This window comes from Anabrus simplex, chromosome 8 (assembly GCF_040414725.1).
Source record: "Anabrus simplex isolate iqAnaSimp1 chromosome 8, ASM4041472v1, whole genome shotgun sequence".
NCBI classification, from domain to species: domain Eukaryota; kingdom Metazoa; phylum Arthropoda; class Insecta; order Orthoptera; family Tettigoniidae; genus Anabrus; species Anabrus simplex.
The window spans coordinates 207,412,355-207,437,484 of record NC_090272.1 but is presented as its reverse complement, the minus strand read 5'-3'; the positions used below and the strand labels follow the sequence as shown (position 1 = coordinate 207,437,484).

Sequence of the window (25,130 nt, the reverse complement as noted above, 5' to 3'; positions counted from 1 at the left end):
ATGCTGGGGTGGTACCTAACTTAAGGCTACGGCCGCTTCCTTGCCTATCCCTTCCAAGGCCCCTGTTCAGTATAACAGGTGAGGCCACCTTGGAGAGGTATTGGTCCTCCTCCCCAGTTTTATCCCGACCAAATGTCTCACGCTCCAGGACACTGCTCTTGAGGCGGTAGAGGTGGGATCCCTCGCTGAGTCCGAGAGAAAAACTAACCCTGGAGGATACACGGATTAAATAATAATAAATAAGTAATTTATATTTACCTATTTTTTGTAACTTTTCTTGTTTAGTATAGTTTTAATACTTTGTATATAACTAACTGCTTGTACCCGTAACAGTTATTTTTCACACAATGACATACACACACAGAATTGTAAACAACCTGATTCACGTGGTTAGATACAAGAGAAGACACCTTGTTCTTAACATTACGAGGATAAATACAGTATTAACCAATGACAGGCAGCTTGTCACTCACGTGGGGTGGGTGATATGCACCTGCAGGACGAGCTCGGGTGGAATGTCAAAATAGTCGGGATCATGTCCGTTAGCCTGCAGAACGAGCGGCAGGATGTCCCAGCTGGTGCGGGGACTCTTCCAGCCCAGTTTGAGGCACACCTGAAATGAACACACAGCTCTCACTTAATTTACACACAGTGGAATGAATAGCATTGTTGTTGACACACGAATATCACAGTTCACTTGTCGTATATTAACATTAGACAAATATTTAAACATAGAACCATTGCATTGACCATTTCCTAGACACATTATCTTGCAGAAGCTAAAAATCTGTTTTACGCTGCTCCCTTATCTATGTGTTTGAATACGTGGAAGTAGAAACCCTACATATCGTCGTTGCACCTAAGAAAAACCGCCACGTGATAATATCTCAGCTTAGAACTCTAACCAGAAAGGTTCTATCACCTAGCGTTCAGTATTGCATGGACTATATCAACGAATTTGAAAATTGCGCTGCGGGTCAGTATTCTCCCCCTCAACATTTTCAAATAGCGGTATTTCGAGGGGCAACGACTATATGCTGAATTTTGAATTAAATATTGGTTACCGTTTACGGTGTAAATGGAAGAGTTTCTACTTCGTATCTCGAGGTCCTGCGTTCGATAACATGCTCATCTAGGGGGTTCAAAGTGCGATATGTGATATGATTTTTACTATAATATGCTGAAATTAAGTAGATGCCTACCGAGGTGGTAAAGGCCTCCTCAGTTCATCCTGAAGGACATGGGTTCAATTCCCTGTCAAGAAGTGAAAATTTAGAAAAGTGATTTCCATGTCTGGAATGGTACATGTCCTTGGAATTTATATACACCAAATTAGTACCAAGTTAATTCTTGATGGCGAAGACAGCGGAGCTTGGAACCAACTACTCTAATAGCATTTAATACCGAGGTTACGTACAGTGAAAGCCTTTACCTTCGGCTCTTGTGCGGAGATGGCCTTCCAAAGTGGCCGATCCATGTGCAGATTTTGTAATGAAAAATGTTACGTCTCTGTGGTTAGGATTTCAGATGAAACTGCAGGTCCCGTGGCTTTTGATCATAATATCAACTGTCGTATAAAACGGTAAGCTTGATTTTTGATTTTAGAGATGGACTTCCCGTAATAGGGAGGAGAACTGTGAATATTCTAATTTTGCTATCCTACTCCACCATTTTAAACCTTTGCTGGCAGGACCTAGTGTTTACAGTGCACTATGTCTTCTGGTATAGGCTAGAGCAGTTTTGTTACTTTCTTAGATGTGTCTCTGTCTTATCCTTAGCTTTGACAATATGAAAGTGACTGAGGTATGAGCGATGCTAATAATGCCAATCCTTATGCAGCCAGTCCCTGCTATGAATGGTCTGAAAATCTTGCTCATAGGGTCGGTTGATGCATTTCAGTGGGCTTGGAAGACTGATATTTAATAGCAACTCTGGCTCGGTGAGGAAAGCAACGGGAAACTACCTCACTCCTCATTTCCCTAGTACGCCTCTTCAGTGATGCCTAGGCCATCTATGACAGCTGATGGCAGAGCTGTTGAGGATCCCACCAGCGGAAGCGCTGACGGACGGAACATTCATACATACTCCACCATTTTAGTTGTGAACATTTTCAAAATTATATGTGATCCGTTGCGCGAAAAGGGACCTAAAGCATTATTTTTCATTTTTGAGATTTTTATGGTTCTAAAACTGGCATAAGGAAAGAGTTCATGCTTCTAGGTGCAATACTTCAAAGGATTGACTGTTACTGTTAAGAAAACTACATTTTGAGAAAGACGCAATCACACATTTCACTAATTTTCTTACCAATTTTACAAAGTCTTCATAACATCGAGTAGCGAAGACTCGAACTGCTGTGTAACTTAGTTTGCTAAGAAGACCCTAAGTCGTTGCCTCTCGAAATACTGTTATTTGACATTGTTGACCCTTTTTCCAGCTCTGCTGCAAAACTTCCATCACCGACTTTTCGCGGAACGGGTCACATATTTAAAATCTACTCTTTGAGTTCTCTCTAACGGTACTTGTATAAATACTCGAGAGTTACCGACAACTTTTGTTTGACGCAGTTCCAACTTCTTCCACTGGTCAGGCAAAACTTCCTTTATTACGATAATAATTGCTGTATCCTATAAAAACCCTGTGAAGACTGAAACAAAACAAAAACGAACTAAGTTGATTGAACAAACAGCATGAGCAACGGCGGATTCGACAAACCTTTGACCAGCTAGATGAGTTTGAGAGAGACAGTATTGTCGAACTAAAACAGGCAGGTTGGACGTTTCAGGTTATAGCTCGTCACTTGAACCGTTCTGAGTACACTGTGCGTCGGTGTTGCATGCAGTGGGAACGTTAGAGTGTATATAAATGCGTCGAGAAGGCTCGGGTTCAACCCTGCCGGACGGCTGGTTTCATCGTGAGACAGACCTTAAGCACTCCATGGGTGTCACTGTGCATTTTCCAAAGACATGAATCGGCAGCTGGGGATAGGCCTGTGTTCACCAGTATCATATCCAGGCGGCTAGCAGAATACGATCTGTCGTCACGGCGTCTCTCATGACGTCTATCCTTAAGCCCTGGGCATCGCGAACACGTTTGAACTTCTTCCAGGAACGACGAGCATGGCAGCTGGCGAACTGGTGACGAGCGGTTCTCAGCGACGAATCACTGTTTCGTTGGATACAGACGACCTCCGAATTCGAGCCTGGAGATGTCTTGGCCAGCATATATGTCTTTTCACGAGAGTTTAATCCTGATGTAAGCATGGTATGTTCATGCCTCCGCCAAAGAAAGAGTTGCGATTCGCTGAGCGTGTAGTACCGACCTCCACCCCGTCAAGGTCTCGTGTTCGGGCGTACAGGGCTGCGCATCACATACAACAGTGCGATGATCTGAACTTTTGAATAAACGACTAAACCTGGAGTCTGTTCACTTAGTTTATTGAACACACTCACGATTCACTGCCTATGGTCACTTCTGACTCTTTTGTGATTCACTACACGCGATGGTTCTACCGATCAATCAATACTGATCTGCATTTAGGGCAGTCGCCCAGGTGGCAGATTCCCTATTTGTTGTTTTCCTAGCCTTTTCCTAAATGATTTCAAAGAAATTGGAAATTTATTGAACATCTCTCTTGGTAAGTTATTCCAATCCCTAACTCCCCTTCCTATAAATGAATATTTGCCCCAGTTTGTCCTCTTGAATTCCAACTTTATCTTCATATTGTGATCTTTCCTACTTTTATAAACGCCATTCAAACTTATTCGTCTACTAATGTCATTCCACGCCATCTCTCCGCTGACAGCCAGGAACATACCACTTAGTCGAGCAGCTCTTCTTCTTTCTCTCAATTCTTCCCAACCCAAACATTGCAACATTTTTGTAACGCTACTCTTTTGTCGGAAATCGCCCAGAACAAATCGAGCTGCTTTTCTTTGGATTTTTTCCAGTTCTTGAATCAGGTAATCCTGGTGAGGGTCCCATACACTGGAACCATACTCTAGTTGGGGTCTTACCAGAGACTTATATGCCCTCTCCTTTACATCCTTACTACAACCCCTAAACACCCTCATAACCATGTGCAGAGATCTGTACCCTTTATTTACAATCCCATTTATGTGATTACCCCAATGAAGATCTTTCCTTATATTAACACCTAGATACTTACAATGATCCCCAAAAGGAACTTTCACCCCATCAACGCAGTAATTAAAACTGAGAGGACTTTTCCTATTTGTGAAACTCACAACCTGACTTTTAACTCCGTTTATCAACATACCATTGCCTGCTGTCCATCTCACAACATTTTCGAGGTCACGTTGCAGTTGCTCACAATCTTGTAACTTATTTATCACTCTATAGAGAATAACATCATCCGCAAAAAGCCTTACCTCCGATTCCACTCCTTTACTCATATCATTTATATATATAAGAAAACATAAAGGTCCGATAATACTGCCTTGAGGAATTCCCCTCTTAATTATTACAGGGTCAGATAAAGCTTCACCTACTCTAACTCTCTGAGATCTATTTTCTAGAAATATAGCAACCCATTCAGTCACTCTTTTGTCTAGTCCAATTGCACTCATTTCTGCCAGTAGTCTCCCATGATCCACCCTATCAAATGCTTTAGACAGGTCAATCGCGATACAGTCCATTTGACCTCCTGAATCCAAGATATCTGCTATATCTTGCTGGAATCCTACAAGTTGAGCTTCAGTGGAATAACCTTTCCTAAAACCGAATTGCCTTCTATCGAACCAGTTATTAATTTCGCAAACATGTCTAATATAATCAGAAATAATGCCTTCCCAAAGCTTACATACAATGCATGTCAAACTTACTGGCCTGTAATTTTCAGCTTTATGTCTATCACCCTTTCCTTTATACACAGGGGCAACTATAGGAACTCTCCATTCATCTGGTATAGCTCCTCCGACCAAACAATAATCAAATAAGTACTTCAGATATGGCACTATATCCCAACCCATCGTCTTTAGTATATCCCCAGAAATCTGATCAATTCCAGTCGCTTTTCTAGTTTTTAACTTTTGTATCTTATTGTAAATGTCATTGTTATCATATGTAAATTTTTTTACTTCTTTGGCCTTAGTCTCCTCCTCTATCTCGACATTATCCTTGTAACCAACAATCTTTACATACTGCTGACTGAATACTTCTGCCTTTTGAAGATCCTCACATACACACTCCCCTTGTTCATTAATTATTCCTGGAATGTCCTTCTTGGAACCTGTTTCTGCCTTAAAATACCTATACATACCCTTCCATTTTTCACTAAAATTCGTATGACTGCCAATTATGCTTGCCATCATATTATCCTTAGCTCCCTTCTTTGCTAGATTCAATTTTCTAGTAAGTTCCTTCAATTTCTCCTTACTTCCACAGCCATTTCTAACTATTTCTTTCCAGTCTGCACCTCCTTCTTAGTCTCTTTATTTCTCTATTATAATAAGGTGGGTCTTTACGATTCCTTACCACCCTTAATGGTACAAACCTGTTTTCGCATTCCTCAACAATTTCTTTAAACCCATCCCATAGTCTGTTTACATTTATATTTACCGTTTTCCACCGATCATAGCTACTTTTTAGAAACTGCCTCATGCCTGCTTTATCAGCCATGTGGTACTGCCTAACAGTCCTACTTTTAAGACCTTCCTTTCTATCACATTTATTTTTAACTACCACAAAAACAGCTTCATGATCACTAATACCATCTATTACTTCAGTTTCCCTATTGAGCTCATCTGGTTTTATCAGCACGACATCCAGGATATTTTTCCCTCTGGTTGGTTCCATCACTTTCTGAATCAGCTGTCCTTCCCATATTAACTTATTTGCCATTTGTTGGTCATGCTTTCTGTCGTTCGCATTTCCTTCCCAATTGACATCTGGCAAATTCAGATCTCCCGCTACAATCACATTTCTTTCCATGTCGTTTCCCACATAGCTGACTATCCTATCAAATAATTCTGAATCCGCGTCAGTGCTACCCTTTCCCGATCTGTACACTCCAAATATATCAAGTTGCCTATTATCTTTGAAATGACCTCTTGCTCCATTTCTCTCACTATGAATACTGACACTGACAGCTGTTGCTGCTGCTGCTGCTGCTGCAAGATGCAACACCTTGTCTCCGCGCTGTACAGCTTGGGACTTTCCCTCACTAGGAGAAGACTTCCTGTGAATTCATTTCATTAATTACTACCTTATTAAAAGAAAACCATATATATACCGGTATATATGGCAACCTTATTTTAATTTTATTACGTACTATTCCAAACTCTCTAAATGTAATAAACTAAACTAAAATAAAGTTAATGCGAAGTACTATTTTTCTTCGAGCTCACATACAGTCGAGTGAGTGTGACGGTTGCTTCTCCAATCAACTACGTCCATGTCCACATGCATAGGCAAGGTGATCAACCTATTTGTTTACATCAGGATTAAACTCTCGTGAAAAGCGGTATAGTGATCCGCGCTTGATTTTAGAGGAGCACACTTCCCCAGGGAGAGATGTCATGGTATGAAGTGCCATTACTTACGATTTATGCTCCCTGCAGTGGTGATAGAAGGAAGCCTGAGGACGCGGCGATACGTCCAAATTTCTGTGACCGTGTGTGCGTCCCTTCTTGGTGTAGCCTGACAGCTCAATTTTTCAGCACGGCCTCACATAGCACGGTTATCTCTGGCCTGCCATCGTGATATCAACAAACTTCGTTGGCCAGCAAGGTCTCAAGACTTCTCGCTCATCAAGCACATTTGAGACCAGATTGAGGGGCAACTTCGGCCAGCGGCAACTACGACAGATTTGGAGGGTCAGTTGCGCCAGCTGTGGCAAGATCTTCCTCAGGAGAACATCCGATGTCTGTATGTCTCCATGCTCGACCGCATCGCCGCCTGTCTCCGTGCTACGGGTGGCCCAATACCGCACTAAATGCATGCTGTGTTTCTTTCTCTACAATAAGTAACTGGTATGGTACCAATATTTTGATGTTTTCATTAAACTAGCACGTCCTCTATATGTACGCAATTTGTACCGTAGGGATGTCTGCTAAAAGGTGCGACTTTTTTTTTGCAAATATGTAAGAAAAAAAGGCGTGTGGCCTCCGGAGAGGGCTGGTGCAGGTCTTTTGATTTGACACCCGTAGGCGACCTGCGCGTCGTGATGAGGATACAAAAATGATGAAGACGCCACATATACCCAGTCTCCGTGTCCGGGGAATTAATCAATTATGGTTAAAATTCCCGACCCTGCCGGGAATCGAACCCGGGACACCTGTGTCCAAAGTCCAGCACGCTAACCATTTAACCATAGGGCCGAACTACAAATGAGTGCAATGAGTGTGGTATGAAAATTAGCCTTTCGAAGACTAAATTGATGTCAGTAGGTAAGAAATCCAAGAGAAATGAGTGTCAGATTGGCGATACAAAGCTGGAACAGGTAGATAATTTCAAATATTTAGAATGCGTGTTCTCCCATGATGTGAGATTGAATCAAGGTGCACTAAAGGTAATGCAGGGAGCTCGCAGTTACGATCAACAGTATTCTGTAAGGAGGAAGTCTGCTCCCGGACGAAACTATCTTTACACCGGTCTGTTTACAGACCAACTTTTCTTTACGGGAGCGAAGGCTGGGTGGACTCAGGTTATGTTATTCGTAAGTTAGAAGTAACAGACATGAAAGTAGCGAGAATGATTGCTGATACAAACAGGTGGGAATAATGACAGGGGGTACTCGGAATGAGGAGATAAATGCTAAGTTAGGAATGAACTCGATGGATGAAGCTCTACGCATTAATCGGCTTCGCTGGTGGGGCCATGTGAGGCGAATGGAGGGGGATAGGTTACCTAAGAGAATAATGGACTCTGTTATGGAGGGCAAGAGAAGTAGAGGGAGACCAAGACGTCGATGGTAAGACTCAATTTCTAACGATTTAAAGATAAAAGAAATACAAGTAAATGAGGCCACAGAACTAGTTGCAAATCGAGGATTGTGGCGACGTTTAGTAAATTCACAGAGGCTTGCAAACTGAACGCTGAAACGCATAACGTGATATGGTCGGACGAATCACGATTTCAACTGCACCATGCCGATGGGAGGCACCGTGTATGGCGCAGACCACATGAAGCGATGGATCCCTCCTGCCTCGAAGGTGTGGTCCAGGGCGCTGGTGTCTCTGTTATGGTCTGGGGTGCATTTTTCTGGTATGGGATGGGCCCTCTAGTTGTTCTGGAAGAGACTTTGAATGGTACGTGGTATGTTGAGCTGCTCGGAGACCATCTCCACCCATTTTTGGCCTTCCAGCGCCCAGACGATTCTGCGGTGTTTCAAGATGATAACGCGCCGCCACATCGCTCCCACGTCGCCCGGGCATGGTTCCAAGAACATGCAGCGGAGGTCCAACGACTGCCATGGCCACCTAGGAGCCCCGATATGAACCCTATCGAGCATATCTGGGGTGTCTTGGAACGCAGACTCCGTGCCATGGATCCTGCACCCATGAACAGACCAGCATTGGCGGCCGCTCTGCAAAAGATTTGGTGTCAACTGCGTGTAGAGGACTACCAGGGACTTGTCGACTCACTTCCTCGGCGTCTCACTGCAGTTCGCAGGGCCAGAGGAGGCCCAACACGCTATTAGGCGACTATCCCATGACATTTGTTAAGTCAGTGTATGTATGCAAATGGGTGTATCCGTTAAGCGATTATGGAGATTCAGAGATGCTGTAAACGAATAACCGAGTGACATTATTACGGTCGTTCAATGCAAAATACGGACCCTAAGGAGGTATGATCGTATGTACTTACGCTGGATCATCAACAAGAAGCTTGGTTGATCCCGAAGGCGCATCACTATAGAAGGCGTGGTTATAAAAATACCGTATTAAACGTACTGTACACATTAAGCTAGATTTCAAATCTGTACAATAACTCCCTCTGATGCACAGGTAGATTGACCTTTGTTCAAATCCATAGATTTGTACACTTATTGTAAATTATTTATTTGCTATAAAATGTACATACCTCTGTAAATTCCACCATGCCAGGGTCACCGGTGATGGTACCGTCAGGGTTCTTGTACCCTGCGTAGGATAACAGCTGAGGGTTCCATACCTTGAAGTCGTGCTTGCCATCAGTACGTTGAGGGAAGACTGTGATGGCAGACCTACAAACAGAAATACATTTCTATGAAGACTGCAAATAATATGATAAAATTCAACATACTTAATATATAAGGCGTGATCATAAACCTTCCGTTTGAGGGCGTTGCTGTAGCGGACATGGAACGTAGCGCGACTCCGATGCGGGTATATAAGCACGGACACGTAGGCAAAGGAATTAATTGGCAAGCAGAAGTTAATTCCTTCCAAGAATCGTCATTTTCCCCCTGCAACAACGCATACCACCACTACAAACATCTCAATCAGGCCCCAGTCTTCTCCGCTACAACTATCCACCCTACTCCCCAACCTCCCCACAATATTCCTTCCCCCTCCAACCACTCATCCATTCAACCCCGCAAGAAGCAGAAGACAGCAGCAGATCAGAAAAAGAAGCAGCAGAAGACAATGAAAACAACGATGAAGAACTTCAATCAATCAATCAATCAATCAATCAATCAATCAATCAATCAATCAATCAATCAATCAATCAATCAATCAATCAATCAATCAATCAATCAATCAATCAATCAATCAATCAATCAATCAATCAATCAATCAATCAATCAATCAATCAATCAATCAATCAATCAATCAATCAATCAATCAATCAATCAATCAATCAATCAATCAATCAATCAATCAATCAATCAATCAATCAATCAATCAATCAATCAATCAATCAATCAATCAATCAATCAATCAATCAATCAATCAATCAATCAATCAATCAATCAATCAATCAATCAATCAATCAATCAATCAATCAGTCAATCAATCAATCAATCAATCAATCAATACTGATCTGCATTTAGGGCAGTCGCCCAGGTGGCAGATTCCCTATCTGTTGTTTTCCTAGCCTTTTCTTAAATGATCGCAAAGAAATTGGAAATTTATTGAACATTTCCCTTGGTATGTTATTCCAATCCCTAACTCCCCTTCCTATAAACGAATATTTGCCCCAATTTGTCCTCTTGAATTCCAACTTTATCTTCATATTGTGATCTTTCCTACTTTTAAAGACACCACTCAAACTTATTCATCTACTGATGTCATCCCACGCCATCTCTCCGCTGACAGCACGGAACATACCATTTAATCGAGCAGCTCGTCTCCTTTCTCCCAATTCTTCCCAGCCCAAAGTTTGCAACGTTTTTGTAGCACTACTCTTTCGTCGGAAATCGCCCAGAACAAATCGAGCTGCTTTTCTTTGGATTTTTTTCCAATTCTTGAATCAAGTAATCCCGGTGAGACAACTATACATCGTATTTGTTGTCGCAACTTATTCTTATTATTAAAATACATAATTAAAAGTATCTGCGAATGTTAGTAAATTTGGAAATAGCATCGTGTATGGTCAGTATTTAGCGTTGCACCGCCTCGTCTCCGAATACCAGTGCTTCAGCTTACTAACCTCCGCAGATATTTATAATTATGTATTTTAATAATAAATACGATGTAGCATTGCCAATTTCCGAACGCAACAATACGCAATGGAAGCCCTGCATGATAGAACGTACAGGGCAAGCAACATTGTACACCTCAAATGCTGTGCTAGTCAATTTCACTTAATGAAGCAAGTTTCCCTGGACACTTACACATTAAACCATAAAAATACACAAATTCTTAAAACACATATACAGCCAAGAGATAATCAAATGACAGAAATGAAAATGTGCAGTTAAGCAACATCGGGAGTGGTCACTCACTCACTTACTGTCTACAAATAAAACGACTTACTACCTAAACCGGTTAAAAATACACATAACATATTATACCTAACACGATAAAACATACAAATGATTTACAATCACTACAGACCGACAGAGGAGCTCTGATCGGAGCACCGGTGTCGGTACGACACAAACCACATATCTCTTCGGAGATAGGTGGAATATACAGACCCCCAAGGCAAAGGAATCAGTGTGACAGTCGTGTCGTGCGTTAAATGCGGCCACGTGAACTATGGCGACGTTATTAACAAATGCGTCCAAACAGGACCAAAGTGCTGTTATTCTGTTCTTGGCTGCCGAAGGACAAACACCGGCGGACATCCACCGGAGAATGAAGACCGTGCATTAGGGCAGCATGTCTGTCGGAAACCAACGTTGTTCCGTGCGGGTAGCATTTCGACACAAGACGCCGGTCGATCTGGGAAGCCAGCCTCATCCATTACGGACAGCAACAAGCGGGCGGTGGATGGGGCGATTAGGGCGGACTGGTGCATAATCATTCTCATCCACATGCGATTATCACGCCTTCGGTCCCCTCTAAAAGGCATTGAAGGGTCGACGCTTCATGTCGGAGGATGTGCAGCAGGCGGATACGGACTTCTTCACGCAGCAGGACACGGGGATCTTCAAACTGGGGATGAGTGTCTCAATGCTCACGGCGATTTTGCCTGATTGGCATCCCCAATTCAGGACTGTACGGCAGCCAAACGGTAACTTTTTGATCGGCCCCCTTATACATTTCAGACATATGCCTACTTTAGCATCATATGTTATGTTCTTTTTCCCGAAAGCTATTTTGAACGTGGTGTTGCTACACATACAGGGTTCAACGATAAGGTAGGCCAAATTTTCAGAAAAGATTCAAAACAAGAAGAAGAAGAAAAAAATATGTTGTAAGTACATGGGTTCGGATAACCTTTATTTCCCTTTTAGAACTTATTTTCTACAACACTGTACAGCACACTAATCATGGGAAGCACACAGGAACAGCACGTAGCAGCATAACACATGGCTTCTTCTTCTTCTCTATCTGTTTACCCTCCAGGGTCGGTGTTTCCCCGGACTCAGTGAGGGATCCCACGTCTACCGCCTCAAGGGCAGTATCCTGGAGCGTGAGACATTAGGTCGGGGGATACAACTGGGAAGGTGACCAGTACCTCGCCCAGGCGGCCTCCCTTGCTATGCTGAACAGAGGCCTTGCGGGGTGATGGGAAGAGTGGAATGGATAGACAAGAAAGAGGGAAGGAAGCGGCCGTGGCCTTAAGTTAGGTACCAACCCGATATTTGCCTGGAGGAGAAGTGGGAAACCACGGTAAACCACTCCCAGGATGGCTGAAGTGGGAATCGAACCCACCTCTACTCAGTTGACCTGCCGAGGCTGAGTGGACCCCGTTCCAGCCCTAGTACCACTTTTCAAAAAAAATCGTGGCAGAGCCGGGAATCAAGCCCGGGCATCCAGGGGTGGCAACTAATCACACTAACCACTACACCACAGAGGCGGACACACATGAAACTATTATATGAAATGTTCAAAATGCGCTTCGTTAGCCGTATCCAATAATATAGCGACACGTCAGCACATCCGGGGTTGATGCATGTATCAAGTGAGATGAATCTTCGTAGTGAGTTTTTACGACCCGATGCTCTTTCTGACGTCAGCTTCATCAAGAGGAGCTAATGAGATGAAATGAATGACGTGATATATGGTAAAGGGTGAAACCCGGTGGCGGCACATAGCCTCATCCTGAGGAATAGCACTAAGGGGTCTGCTCAAAGCTTTACTTCTCCATCCAACGGACGAATTGATTTTATTTATTTATGTACTTTACTGTGAGTCCCAATTACAATGTTCACGACGATTGTTACTTAGACGTTAAAAATACAAATTACAACTAAAACAGTATATAGCTATTATAATCTTAAAAATTAATTCTAGTGACACACAAGTCACTTTGCTAAAAAATCATTAAGTATAATATAACTATATGCCTTTGGTGGCGGGATGTAGTATTTACAGTGCACTATGTCTTCTGGTATAGGCTAGAGCAATCTTGTTACTTTCATAGATCTGTCTCAGCTTTATCCTTGGGTTTGACAAAATGAAAGTGACTGAGGTATGAGCGATGCTAGTAATGCCATTCCTTCTGCAGCCAGTCCCTGCTATGAATGGTGTGAAAATATTGCTCAAAGGGTCGGTTGTTGCATGCATTTTTAGTGGCTTGGCAGACTGATATGTAATAGCAACTTCTGGCTCGGTGAGGAAAGCAACGGGAAACTACCTCACTCCTCATTTCCCTAGTACGCCTCTTCAGTGATGCCTAGGCCATCTATGACAGCTGATGACGGAGCCGTTGAGGATCCAACCAGCCTTCGGGCTGAGGACTAAACATACATAACTAATATTATATTACAGTACTAATATTCTTATTAAAATTAGTGTAATATTTAAAAAAGTATTTTAACAGGATTTCCACTTGGAATAGAGTACATTTAATAACATGGTTTACAACATTTATACTAGTTTTCCTTTTATACATTTCTTCCTAATCTATTACATTATAATCAGAAGCGACGAGGTTGAGTTTTGACCACTCGTGTCGAGGAAGATGGAAACCTGGCACTTTCGTCGTTGGGTCCTAGATCAGAGAGATGTTGGTAGGAGGATGTTGTTCCCATCGTTGTCTCCAATCTGCTATTACAATGAATTCTGCTAAGCCCATTAAACAGTCCACATTCCATTTTCGAGCTGGAACCAGAACAATTTGTACCATTCTCAGCCAAAATAAAGATCAATAGTTTTCTGTTCTACTAAGTACTTTTACGGTTTCCAGAGACGCCGTGGTGTCGTAATTTTGTCCCACAAGAGTTCTTTTACTTTCCAATAAGTATACCGGCACGGGGCTGGCGTACTGGAGCACCCACCGCACTGAGCTGGAGTCGAACTCAGTAGGCCTGAGCTACTTAGCCTGGAAAAACTGGGAGTGTTTGGGTCCAAATCCCGAGTGTATCTTACCTATGAACGTCGCACTTAACAGAAGCTACTTCTTATTCTTACTTTAGAAGGAGTAGGTTGGAGTTCTACTATACTCTGATGGGATTATCGGCTTGAGGCAAGTTAGGAGAGGAAGCTCTCAAATTGGCTGTACTGCGTGGAAATCCAAATTGACGGCTTCCTGCTGACATCCCATCACCATCGACTCTAAGTCGATTCGTCCACTCACTAAGGGAGAGGCAGATTTCCTCTCTATAGGGATGAAGTGGTTATTGGATCAAGATGGTGTAGAGACTCCATTATCATGACGAGAATTTATGTAGTGATATTTCTTGAAAAAAGTTGGGAAGCTTACGACCACAAGATTTAGGGAGAGGATGTGAAGAAGTTGAACTCATAATAACAATCTTTAGTCAAACAAGTGGAGCCATTAGCAGATGGTGTGTACATATTTTTCACAAATGTGGAACGGTTTCTTCCTACTACACTGAATTTTAGCGACAGCACATCATTAAAATCTCACATTCATTGTGAGTGCATACAATACTATAATCATTGTTGTTCGGCTCCAAGGCTAAATGGTTAGCGTGCTGGCCTTTGGTCACAGGGATTCCGGGTTCGATTCCCGGCAGGGTCGGGAATTTTAACCATAATTGGTTAATTCCTCTGGCACGGGGGCTGGGGTGTATGTGTCGTCTTCATCATCATTTAATCCTCATCACGACGCGCAGGTCACTTGCGGGAGTCGAATCAAAAGACATGCACCTGGCGAGCCGAACATGTCCTCGGACTCTCCCGGCACTAAAAGCCATACGCCATTTCATTTCATTTCATTTCATAGTCATTGTTTAACTTGAAGAATTGAACACATTTATTTCTTTGTTAATGTGCTCTTCGACTGGGTTTCTCCCTACTGTTCTAACAGGAACTCGCGATTTAAGTAACATGTAAGGCAGTTACGGAACCCCAGATCAGCCTGCCTTGATCTTGATAGTCAGATGACATCATCAGTGACATGTCCTCAATATGATGGTGATTTGAATCTCGGAGAGTCCATTTGGTTTTTTTTTTTTTGAATAGAAAGTCATGTCTCCGTGGTTCGGATTCAGCGTGAATCTGAGGGTCGCATGGCTATGATCGTGACACCCGCAGCCACGTAAAACTACAATCCTTTTTGCCTACACCTTCATTCTTCGAAGTGTCGGACCGTTTCTATGTCCCCCTCTGTGGTTGGGGGCGGTAGAATATATCGACTATGTCTCCTTCCTGTCGTAAGAGGCGAATGAAAAGAGGAACAGGGTCTCTGAACTTTGGAGCGTGGTTTGGAGGCCACCGTTCTCCTAGTCCAGTCTAGTATTGCTTCCAGTTACTTGTGCCATGCTCCTCGCTTTCATCTTTCCTATCTGTCCTCCATTGGTCAACTCTTGTTCTTTTCTGACTACGAAGGTAATAGGTATCGAGACCTCGGGAGTCTTTCATTTCCAGCCCCAGGAGCTCTGAACTTTGGAGTGTGAGTTGGCGACCACGGGGCCCTCAGATGAGTCCTGGCATTGCTTCCACTTACTTGTGCTAGGCTCCTCACTTTCATCTATCCTATTCGACCTCCCTTGGTGAACTCTTGTTCTTTTCCGACCCCGACGGTATTAGTGCACTCGAGGCCTAGGGGGTCCTTCATTTTCATGCCCTTCGTGGCCCTTGTCTTTCTTTGGCCGATATCTTCATTTTTCGAAGTGTCGGATCCCTTACATCTTTTCTCTGTGATTAGTGTTATATAGAGGATGGTTGCCCAGTTGTACTTCCTCTTAAAACAATAACCACCACCACCGTGAGTGGAAAACGCTGCGAAGAAAGTAATTATGTTACCTAGGGATAACCAGACAAAGAAGAAATAAAATAAAATTTATAAATTGTAAACTGAGATGAAGCATTAGAAATATACGTACATAAACTGTCAATTGAGAAAAGTTCTGACTGGGCAAATCATCTGCCCCACAAAATTCGTTTCAAAACATGTGCTGTTTGGTGAATCGTGGTTTATGCGATATTTCTCTGTCACAAGGAGCTGTGGCCAGTGTATTTATTCTCATGGAATATTCTTCTCCTGACCAGCATATCCGCAGCCCACAGTCGGGCAAGTCGATGGTCCTTTCAATGAACAGCACCGTTCAAGAGGAAACGCGATATTGGACACGTCACATCTATCTTATCGAGACAGTACTTCAGAACTCGACAGAGAAAACCTTTCATATTTAAGTAGTCTGCCTTGGAGTAAACTTCTGTGTAATCTAAAAACGATGTCCACGGCAACAGTTACGTGTGCTGTACTCTTACTGAGAAGCACTTTTTATTTGTCAGTGGATGAACGGCGCTCTCAGACCGGCTCTTTGGCTGAATGGTCTACAACGCAGCCACTGATTCTGAGGGTCCCGGGCTCGATTGCTGACCGGGTCGGGGACTTAAGCCGCGTCCAGTTAATTCCTCTTACTTGGGGACTGAGTGTTTGTGTTTCCCTTAACGCATTTCAGTATTTCAGTGCGTACACACACTTAGAAATATATTTTATAAATTGTGTTGTTGTTCTTCTTCTTTTGTGAGTTTCTTGGAGCGGCTGTTATACACCTATCATATCTGAGAATTTTACGTAATATTTATATAAATCGCGTTGTTTTTCAACGTTTATGACCCACTTGGACCTCCTATTTCAAAACAGCTATAATATCATAGCATTTAATGGTACTGTAATAGTTCATTATAAATTGTTAAACTATAACCCTAACGTACATTTTTTAAATAGGGTTGTTTATATTAGAAATCCAATAATAATAATAATAATAATAATAATAATAATAATAATAATAATAATAATAATAATAATAATAATAATAATAATAATAATAATAATGTTAATAATAATTTACAAATCCTGAACTAATGAAAGACAGAATACTTGGCCCTTTAACCATTAGATGTCTCTACCATCGGCCTATGTGCCCCCTCTGGCGACATGAAGGAAAACTAATTTATAAGGAAATTTACAATTTTTCAATGTTTGTAAACCTTAAGGTTTTGTAGAATGTTGTTTTCATATGCTAAAGTTGTCAACACTCCTCCGGCTTCCTTCTTCCTTAGTTATTAACCACCGAGCTCGATAGCTGCAGTCGCTTAAGTGCGTCCAGTATCCAGTAATCGGGAGATAGTGGGTTCGAGCCCCACTGTCGGCAGCCCTGAAGATGGTTTTCCGTGGTTTCCCATTTTCACACCAGGCAAATGTTGGGACTGTACCTTAATTAAGGCCATGGCCGCTTCCTTCCCACTCCTGGGCCTTTCCTATCCCATCGTCGCCATAAGACCTGCCTGTGTCGGTGCGACGTAAAGCAAATAGCAAAAAAAGAAGTTATTAACCAATCAGTAATTTTGTGTATATTTCTTTAGCCAATTAAATTTGGGAGTGTGTACAGGCATTCTGCCCATTCCAATGGAGTTCTGGAATCTTCCCCTCTGAGATGCTATAAAAGCTGGACGCTTTAGGACCGTATTGTCATCTTCATCGCTCCGGTCTAGGGTGTGTGCGGCGGAAATAAGGAAACAGGGGCTGCCTACCATCGTCGGAAGGCCCAACTACTCAAGGTAATGGCAGGAATTTCTTAACATGGGATAACTTCAGGAAAATAACTTGAGGGGAAAGTTTCAAACTCCTTGTATTAATGTAAAGTTCTGGTGTCACTGTTTAAATGTAAATTTGCGGCAAGTCTAAGGACTCTCTTCTAATCCCTGCTGGGAAATATGTAAATTAAGGGAATAAAGAGGGTTAATTCCCATTCAACTTGGTGTGGGGTGGCTAAGATTTACTAAACCTCTAAATTCTTTGGTACTTAATATTACGCATCTAGTCACTCCCCTTTAGTATGGGCTTAGCCTCTGCAACTTCGGGCCATAAGCTCGTTTAGGATTTTAAGAGTTTTCTAAAAGGAGTGCAAGTGTTGCGCCTCCTAGCCTTTTGTTCATGGCCGATCTTGTCAAACCTTACATTTTTGCATTAAGGCCATTTAGTATGGGCACTCATTGCCCCTGTTTAAAGTGTAATTACTGATAGACAAATGGGCGAATGACTGTTGAGCAGAAGTTACTGTAAACACAGTATTTGAAGTTTATCCGGCGTAATTCTGTAAGAAGATTGTGCCTCGGAGAGGCTGAATTGTACTAACTTTTGGAGCTCAGTCTCCTAGAATGAAAATGAGTGGAGCAAACATGCTCTTGTAAAAGTGTACCTGTTTTGAGCTATATTGCTCAACACTTGTAAACGATTGTGTCGATGCTTTTCTCTATTTTACCTTATTTTTAGACTTATAGTCCGCTGTTGTTAACCGAGCTGACGAGCTCATCATAATATTGTTGTTGTTCATTCAGATTATCTGTCGAATTTTAAAATAAAAAAAAGAAGAAAGAATAACATTTCAAAATTTAGTGCTTTAAATTATGCCCACCCATCCACCCCAACACCTTCTTATACCTCTGCGTTCCACGGAATCCCCATATCAATAATAATAATAATAATAATAATAATAATAATAATAATAATAATAATAATAATAATAATAATAATAATAATAATAATAATAATAATAATAATAATAATAATAATAATAATAATAATAATAATTAGCCCTATACCTCAGGCTGTTGGCTAAACGAGGGTAAGGGAACTTCTATTTGTAGACCACAGGCTGTTGGCTAAACAAGAGTTAGGGAGATTTTGTGGGTTGACCACAGGCTGTTGGCTAAACGAGGGTAAGGGAGCTTCTGTGGGTAGATCACGGGCTGTTGGTTAGACGAGGGTAAGGAAGCTTCTATTTGTAGACCACAGGCTGTTGGCTAAACAAGAGTTAGGGAGATTTTGTGGGTTGACCACAAGCTGTTGGCTAAACGAGGGTAAGGGAGCTTCTAAGGGTAGATCACAGGCTGTTGGCTAAACGAGGGTAAGGGAGCTTCTATTTGTAGACCACAGGCTGTTGGCTAAACAAGGGTTAGGAGATGTTGTGGGTTGACCACAGGCTGTTGGCTAGACGAGGGTAAGGGAGCTTCTGTGGGTAGATCACGCGCTGTTGGTTAGACGAGGGTAAGGAAACTTCTATCTGTAGATCACAGGCTGTTGGCTAAACGAGGGTAAGGGAGCTTCTATTTGTAGACCACAGGCTGTTGGCTAAACGAAGGTAAAGCGGCCTTCTATCTATAGATCACAGGCTGTTGGCTAAACGAGGTAAGGGAGCTTCTATCTGTACATCAGAGTCTGTTGGCTAGACGAGGGTAAGGGAGCTTCTGTGGGTAGACCACAGGCTGTTGGCTAAACGAGGGTAAGGGAGTTTCTGTGGGTAGATCACAGGCTGTTGGATAGATGAGGGTAAGGCAACTTCTGTGGGTAGACCACAGGCTGATGGCTAGATGAGGGTACGGGTAAGGGCGCTTCTGTGGATAGATCTCAGGCTGTTGGCTATACGAGGGTAAGAGAATTTCTATCTGTAGATCACAGGCTGTTGGCTAAACGAGGGTAAGGGAGCTTCTATCTGTAGATCACAGGCTGTTGGCTAAACGAGGGTAAGGGAGCTTCTATCTGTAGATCACAGGCTTTTGGCTAAACGAGGGTAAGGGAGCTTCTATTTGCAGATCACAGGCTGTTGGCTAAACGAAGGTAAGCGGGCTTCTATCTGTAGATCACGGGCTGTTGGCTAAACGAGGTAAGGGAGCTTCTATTTGCAGATCACAGGCTGTTGGTTAGACGAGGATAGGGGAGCTTCTGTGGGTAGATCACAGACTGTAGGCTAGACGAGGATAGGAGAGCTCCTGTGGATAGATCACAGGCTGTAGGCTAGACGGGCTTAGGGGAGCTTCTCTGGGTAGATCACAGGCTGTAGGCTAGACGATGATAGGGGAGCTTCTGTGGATAGACCACAGGCTGTTGGTTAGACCAGGGTAGGGGAGCTTCTGTGGGTAGGTCACAGGCTGTAGCCTAGACGAGGATAGGGGAGCTTCTGTGGATAGATCACAGGCTGTAGGCTAGACGGGCTTAGGGGAGCTTCTCTGGGTAGATCACAGGCTGTAGGCTAGACGATGATAGGAGAGTTTCTGTGGGTAAATCACAGGCTGTTGGCTAAACGAGGGTAAGAGAGCTTCTGTGGCTAGACCACAGGATGTTGGCTAGACGAGGGTAGGGGATCTTCGGTAGGTAGATCACAGGCTGTTGGCTTGAAAAGGGATAAGAGAGGGCTTCCTTGGGTAGACCACTGGATACTGCTTAGACGAAAAGTAAGGGAGCTTCTGTGAGTAGATGAAAATCACTGGTTCAAAGTTCGGCTCCATGGCTAAATGGTTAGCGTACCTGCCTTTGGTCACAGGGGTCCCGGGTTCGATTCCCGACAGGGTCGGGAATTTTAACCATCATTGGTTAATTTCTCTGGTACGGGGGCTGGGTGTGTGTGTCGTCTTCATCATCATTTCATCGTCACGACGCGCAGGTCGTCTGTGGGAGTCGAATCAAAAGACCTGGACCTGGAAAGCCGAAGTCCTCGGACACATCCCGGAACTAAAAGCCATACGCCATTTCATTCTTCACTGGTTCAGAGTGCCTTATTAATGCGCCAACACCGATGCTTTATTACGGCAGAAGGAAGAGCGCTGTCATCATTTTATTGATTATCCTCAACTTTTTCCAGTCGTCGACTGGGTTAGGTGTGGGGTGAATAAGGCCCCCAGCTAACGCCGAAGATAGGAACTGTGTCGGCTGTCGAAGTCTGTCGTACTCCTCTGGGGCAATGATTAATGACTGACAGACGAACTGAAACGATATTGGAGAGTGTCGCTGGAATGAAAGATGACAGTGAAAACCGGAGTACCCGGAGAAAACCCTGTTCCGTCTCCGCTTTGTTCAGCACAAATCTCACATGGAGTGACCGGGATTTGAACCACGGAACCCGCGCGCTGCCACCTGAGCCACGGAGGCTTAAACAGTGTTTTTATAAATTATTATTTCACAACTGTGGACAAGGTTTGCATGAATCATGGTTAAGTTAGTATTACTTTTTATTGAAGTATTGTTTTACAAAATCGTCGCCATAAGACCTATCTGTGTCGGTGCGACGTAAAGCCACTAACAAAAAAAAGTTTTATAAAAATTTGTGCATTTGTTAATCTGTGAGATAGGACATTCCCTTTCACAACGCGCAATTACATTCAGTCGCTTCCCTCTGGTGGGCAAGTACTCATGCATACTAACGGCAGTTAATTCAACATTCTGAATAATTGAAATTCAACTGTAAACTTCATATTGTTCAGAATGTCTCTGAGGAAAATTTAATGATCTCTTTACTCTGAACCTTGTGAATCTGGAAAGTGCTTCCTACATTCATATTGCTTATCTGAAATGAAATGTATTTACTTTGTTCAACATTGAACTTGGATTCCTCTGCGAGTCTGACTTAGCCTCAGGCACAAACAACGCTCTCTTTTCTTTCCCGTTTGTTTCATGCTCCCAGTTTCGCTAATGAAAAAAGAAGTTTGCTCGAAACACTCTAGAAGTGGGTCCACGTGTTAACTACTTTTAGTAAACTGGGGGAAGATCAAGAGCAGTTTCTTCATTAATTATTACTTGTAAAGCCTTCCAATCTGCGCTGTAGAATGAATTGACCTTCAACACCAATTTTATAATCTAGTAAAGTTTGATTGAGGTTACCACGTATAAGTTGGATCAAAGCAATGGAGTGCACACACAGGAAAAGAACAACAACAAATATTTGCTTTCTCATGAATTACAAGTAGGTGAATATTGCTAATTAAAACCAAACCAAACCGAACCAAACCAAACCAAACCAAACCCCATGACACTACAGCCCTTGAAGGTCCTTGGCCTACCAAGTGACCGCTGCTCAGCCCGAAGGCCTGCAGATTACGAGGTGTCGTGTGGTCAGCATGACGAATCCTCTCGGCCGGTATTCTTGGTTTTCTAGACCAACAAGTGTTGGTAACATTTCGAGAAACGCTTGTGAATTTATTATTTGTTTTATTTTATGCCTTTGTAAGTGTCGCTGTTGGGGCTCACGGCCCTCTCTTGTACTTAACTACAACTTACAGTACGTAGTGACATAATCTGAAAGTTATTAAGAGTATATACTGGATCTAGAAACTACCTAAATTAATGGAATAAAACTATTGTAATAAGTATTGTCCGCCACTGTGGTGTAGTGGTTAGTGTGATTAGCCGCCACGCCAGGAAGCCTGGGTTCGATTCCCGTCTCTGCCACGAAATTTGAAAAGTGGTACGAGAATTGGAACGGGATCCACTCAGCCTCAGGAGGTCAACTGAGTGGAGGCAGGTTCGATTCCCACCTCAACCACACTCCAAGGGGTTTTCCTTGGTTTCCCACGTCTCCTCCTGGCAAATGCCGAGATGGTACCTGTAGTAATTTAACGCCACGGCCGCTTCCTTCCATCTTCCTTGTCCATCCCTTCCGATCTTCCTATCCCCACACAAGGTCCCTGTTCAGCATAGCTGGTGAGGCCGCCTGGGCGAGGTACTGGCGCTCCTCCCCTGCTCTATCCCCCAACCGAAAGTTTCACGCTCCAGGATACTGCCCATGAGGCGGTGGAGGTGGAATACCTCGCTAAGTCCTTGGAATAAACCAGTCCGGGAGGGTAAACAGATGAAGCAAGCAAGCAAGCAAGCAAGCAAGAAAGAAAGAAAGAAAGAAAGAAAGAAAGAAAGAAAGAAAAATGGAATAACATTTTAATGAATTTTAATGAATATGTGTTTCAAAGTCAAAAGTCACCTCCATAGAGGTCATGAAGGCCCTTGCAGGAGTGGAAGGTAAAGGCTTCCACTATCGTAACTTCGGCACTTTGTGGGGTAGAGTGGTTAGCTCTACGCCCGGCCACCTTTGCCCTCAGTAATTAACCTGGTACTCATTTATGGTGTAGTTTGAATGAGACTCAGGGCCATGTGGACCTCCGGAAGTGGAAACATCGTTTCTTAATTTTTTGATTTTCTGACAGGGAGTCGAACCCACGTCCTTGCTGGTAAACCGAGCACACCTGTACTGTCTCGTCCACGCAGCCCATAATTTCTGTTTCATTATTATTTAAATTTGTAGATCTAATTTCACAATAATTTTTAATATGTAGAGTTCTTTATTATAACCTTTATTTTTTAATCAATAATCATTGTATTGTGTATTCTTTGTCTTCGGCCTGCTTCTAGGTGGAGGAAGAATTTATGATGTATACAAATATTCATTTTGTTAATTATTAATATATCGAGCTTGATAGCTGAAGTCGCTTAAGTGCGGCCAGTATCCAGTATTCGGGAGATAGTAGGTTCGAACCCCACTGTCGGCAGCCCTGAAAATGGTTTTCCGTGGTTTCCCATTTTCACACCAGGAAAATGCTGGGGCTGTACCTTAATTAAGGCCACGGCCACTTCCTTCCCACTCCTAGCCCTTCCCTGTCCCGTCGTCGCCATAAGACGTAAAGCAACTAGCAAAAAAAAAAAAATTATAATATTCTCTATTTACATTGCCTGACAACAGATCTAAATCATACTTGCTCTCATTCACTCTAACGTTCATACAAGCTGTTCACATATTTTAGGGGGTGGTTCACAAGACCACTTAAATGAGGCTTTTGAAGTGTTATATCATATAATGACAGGGAAAGAGTTCATAGCCTTGTCCTGGACACCTGGAAGGAGCGGATGTTATCAACATCTCGTGTTAGCAAGAAATTCCCCTTGTTGCCAACAGAAATGTTGTAATCCAAAAGACGTCGGCAAAGACCAAAGACCGTTTAACAACCGTTTGTTATCAACACACCTCGCAGGAAGCTACACTCTTGCTCTCGCTGATTGGCTGTCACAGGCGGGCGATGACGAATCGGGTGGTGAGTGGTGATCGACAGGAGCGGAGTGGGCAAAATATTGTCAACATCGAAAATAAAATTCACACTGGTATTTTGTTATAAACATCTGTTGTCAACAACTGTTACTCAGACATGTTAGTAACAAAAGTACAAAGTATGTACAAACTGAATTTGACTGAGCAGAAAGCTTGAAATGAAAGCTTGAATGAATAGTGAGAAGATATACGTGAGATAAACAACACTTTGAGTGAAAAAAACTGGCTAGAAAATGGCGATTGAGTGAGGACGTGTGTGAATAGTGCTCTGGTGTAAATGTGTTATTTTTGCTGATTATGCTAGTTTTCTGACTTGGAGGCGTGTCTACCGATGTAGTAAGTTTCAACGAACAGTAATAATACTAAGATTCGCTGGTAGATAGCCGTAATACTGGTTTAATTTGTATTCTTTATAAAGGATATTGTATGTAAACATTGGGTGGTCAGTGTTGTAAACCCAACGAATTCAAAACACCGGAGTACGTTCTTCACTGTTTGTTCGAGATATCGACCTTGCCTACGCTTGCGATGAGCACCTGTTTGGAGTGTGGAAAATCCGTATCCAGGCAGGATACCACTGCTGAAATACAGTGTTCTAATGGCAGTAAATGGTTTAATTCTAAATGTGTGAATCTCCAAGACAGAGACTTGAAGTTACTCTCATCTAGTAATTATAAATGGAGGTGCAAAGCTTGTCATAGTAAAATAAAGATCGAGCGTTGTGAGTGATGAAATGTCAGTAGTTGAGATGCCATCTGTTGGTGACATCTATAAACTTCTGGTTACTCTGAAGGAGGATATGGCAGCTCTAAGAGAATCAACTACTGGTATTGAAAGACAGCTAGGTAACTCAATTAAAGTTTAGATGAGCAACAGCAACTTCTTGATAATCAGCAAGCAATAATCGCAAGACAGCAAACGATAATCGACAATCTGTTATCCGAAAATCAGCGGCTCCAGAAAACAGTAAATGGCCTTTCGATCCGATATGATGACAGTGAACAATATTCTAGGGTAAATACTCTTGAAATACACTGACTGACAGAGCAAATGCAACACCAAGAAGGAGTGGTCAGAACTTTATGCCAATTGCAGGGTAGACTGACGTCACTGAGGTATGCTCATGATGTGAAATCCGCCGCTGTGCTGCGCACGTAGCGAACGATAAAAGGGACACGGCGTTGGCGAATGGCCCACTTCGTACCGTGATTTCTCAGCCGACAGTCATTGTAGAACGTGTTGTCGTGTGCCACAGGACACGTGTATAGCTAAGAATGCCAGGCCGCCG

General features: G+C 42.8%; 1 protein-coding gene across 1 annotated transcript in view; it reads right to left on the bottom strand.

Moving 5' to 3' along the window:
* Nos (Nitric oxide synthase) overlaps positions 1-25,130 on the bottom strand; it is a 789,894-nt gene that overhangs the window by 87,546 nt on the left and 677,218 nt on the right. Inside the window, exons 5-6 of the mRNA XM_067152126.2 lie at positions 9,046-9,187; positions 474-613 (exon numbers count right to left, since the gene is read on the bottom strand). Coding sequence (XP_067008227.1) covers positions 474-613; positions 9,046-9,187 — 282 coding nt within the window. The remainder of the gene's footprint in view (positions 1-473; positions 614-9,045; positions 9,188-25,130) is intronic.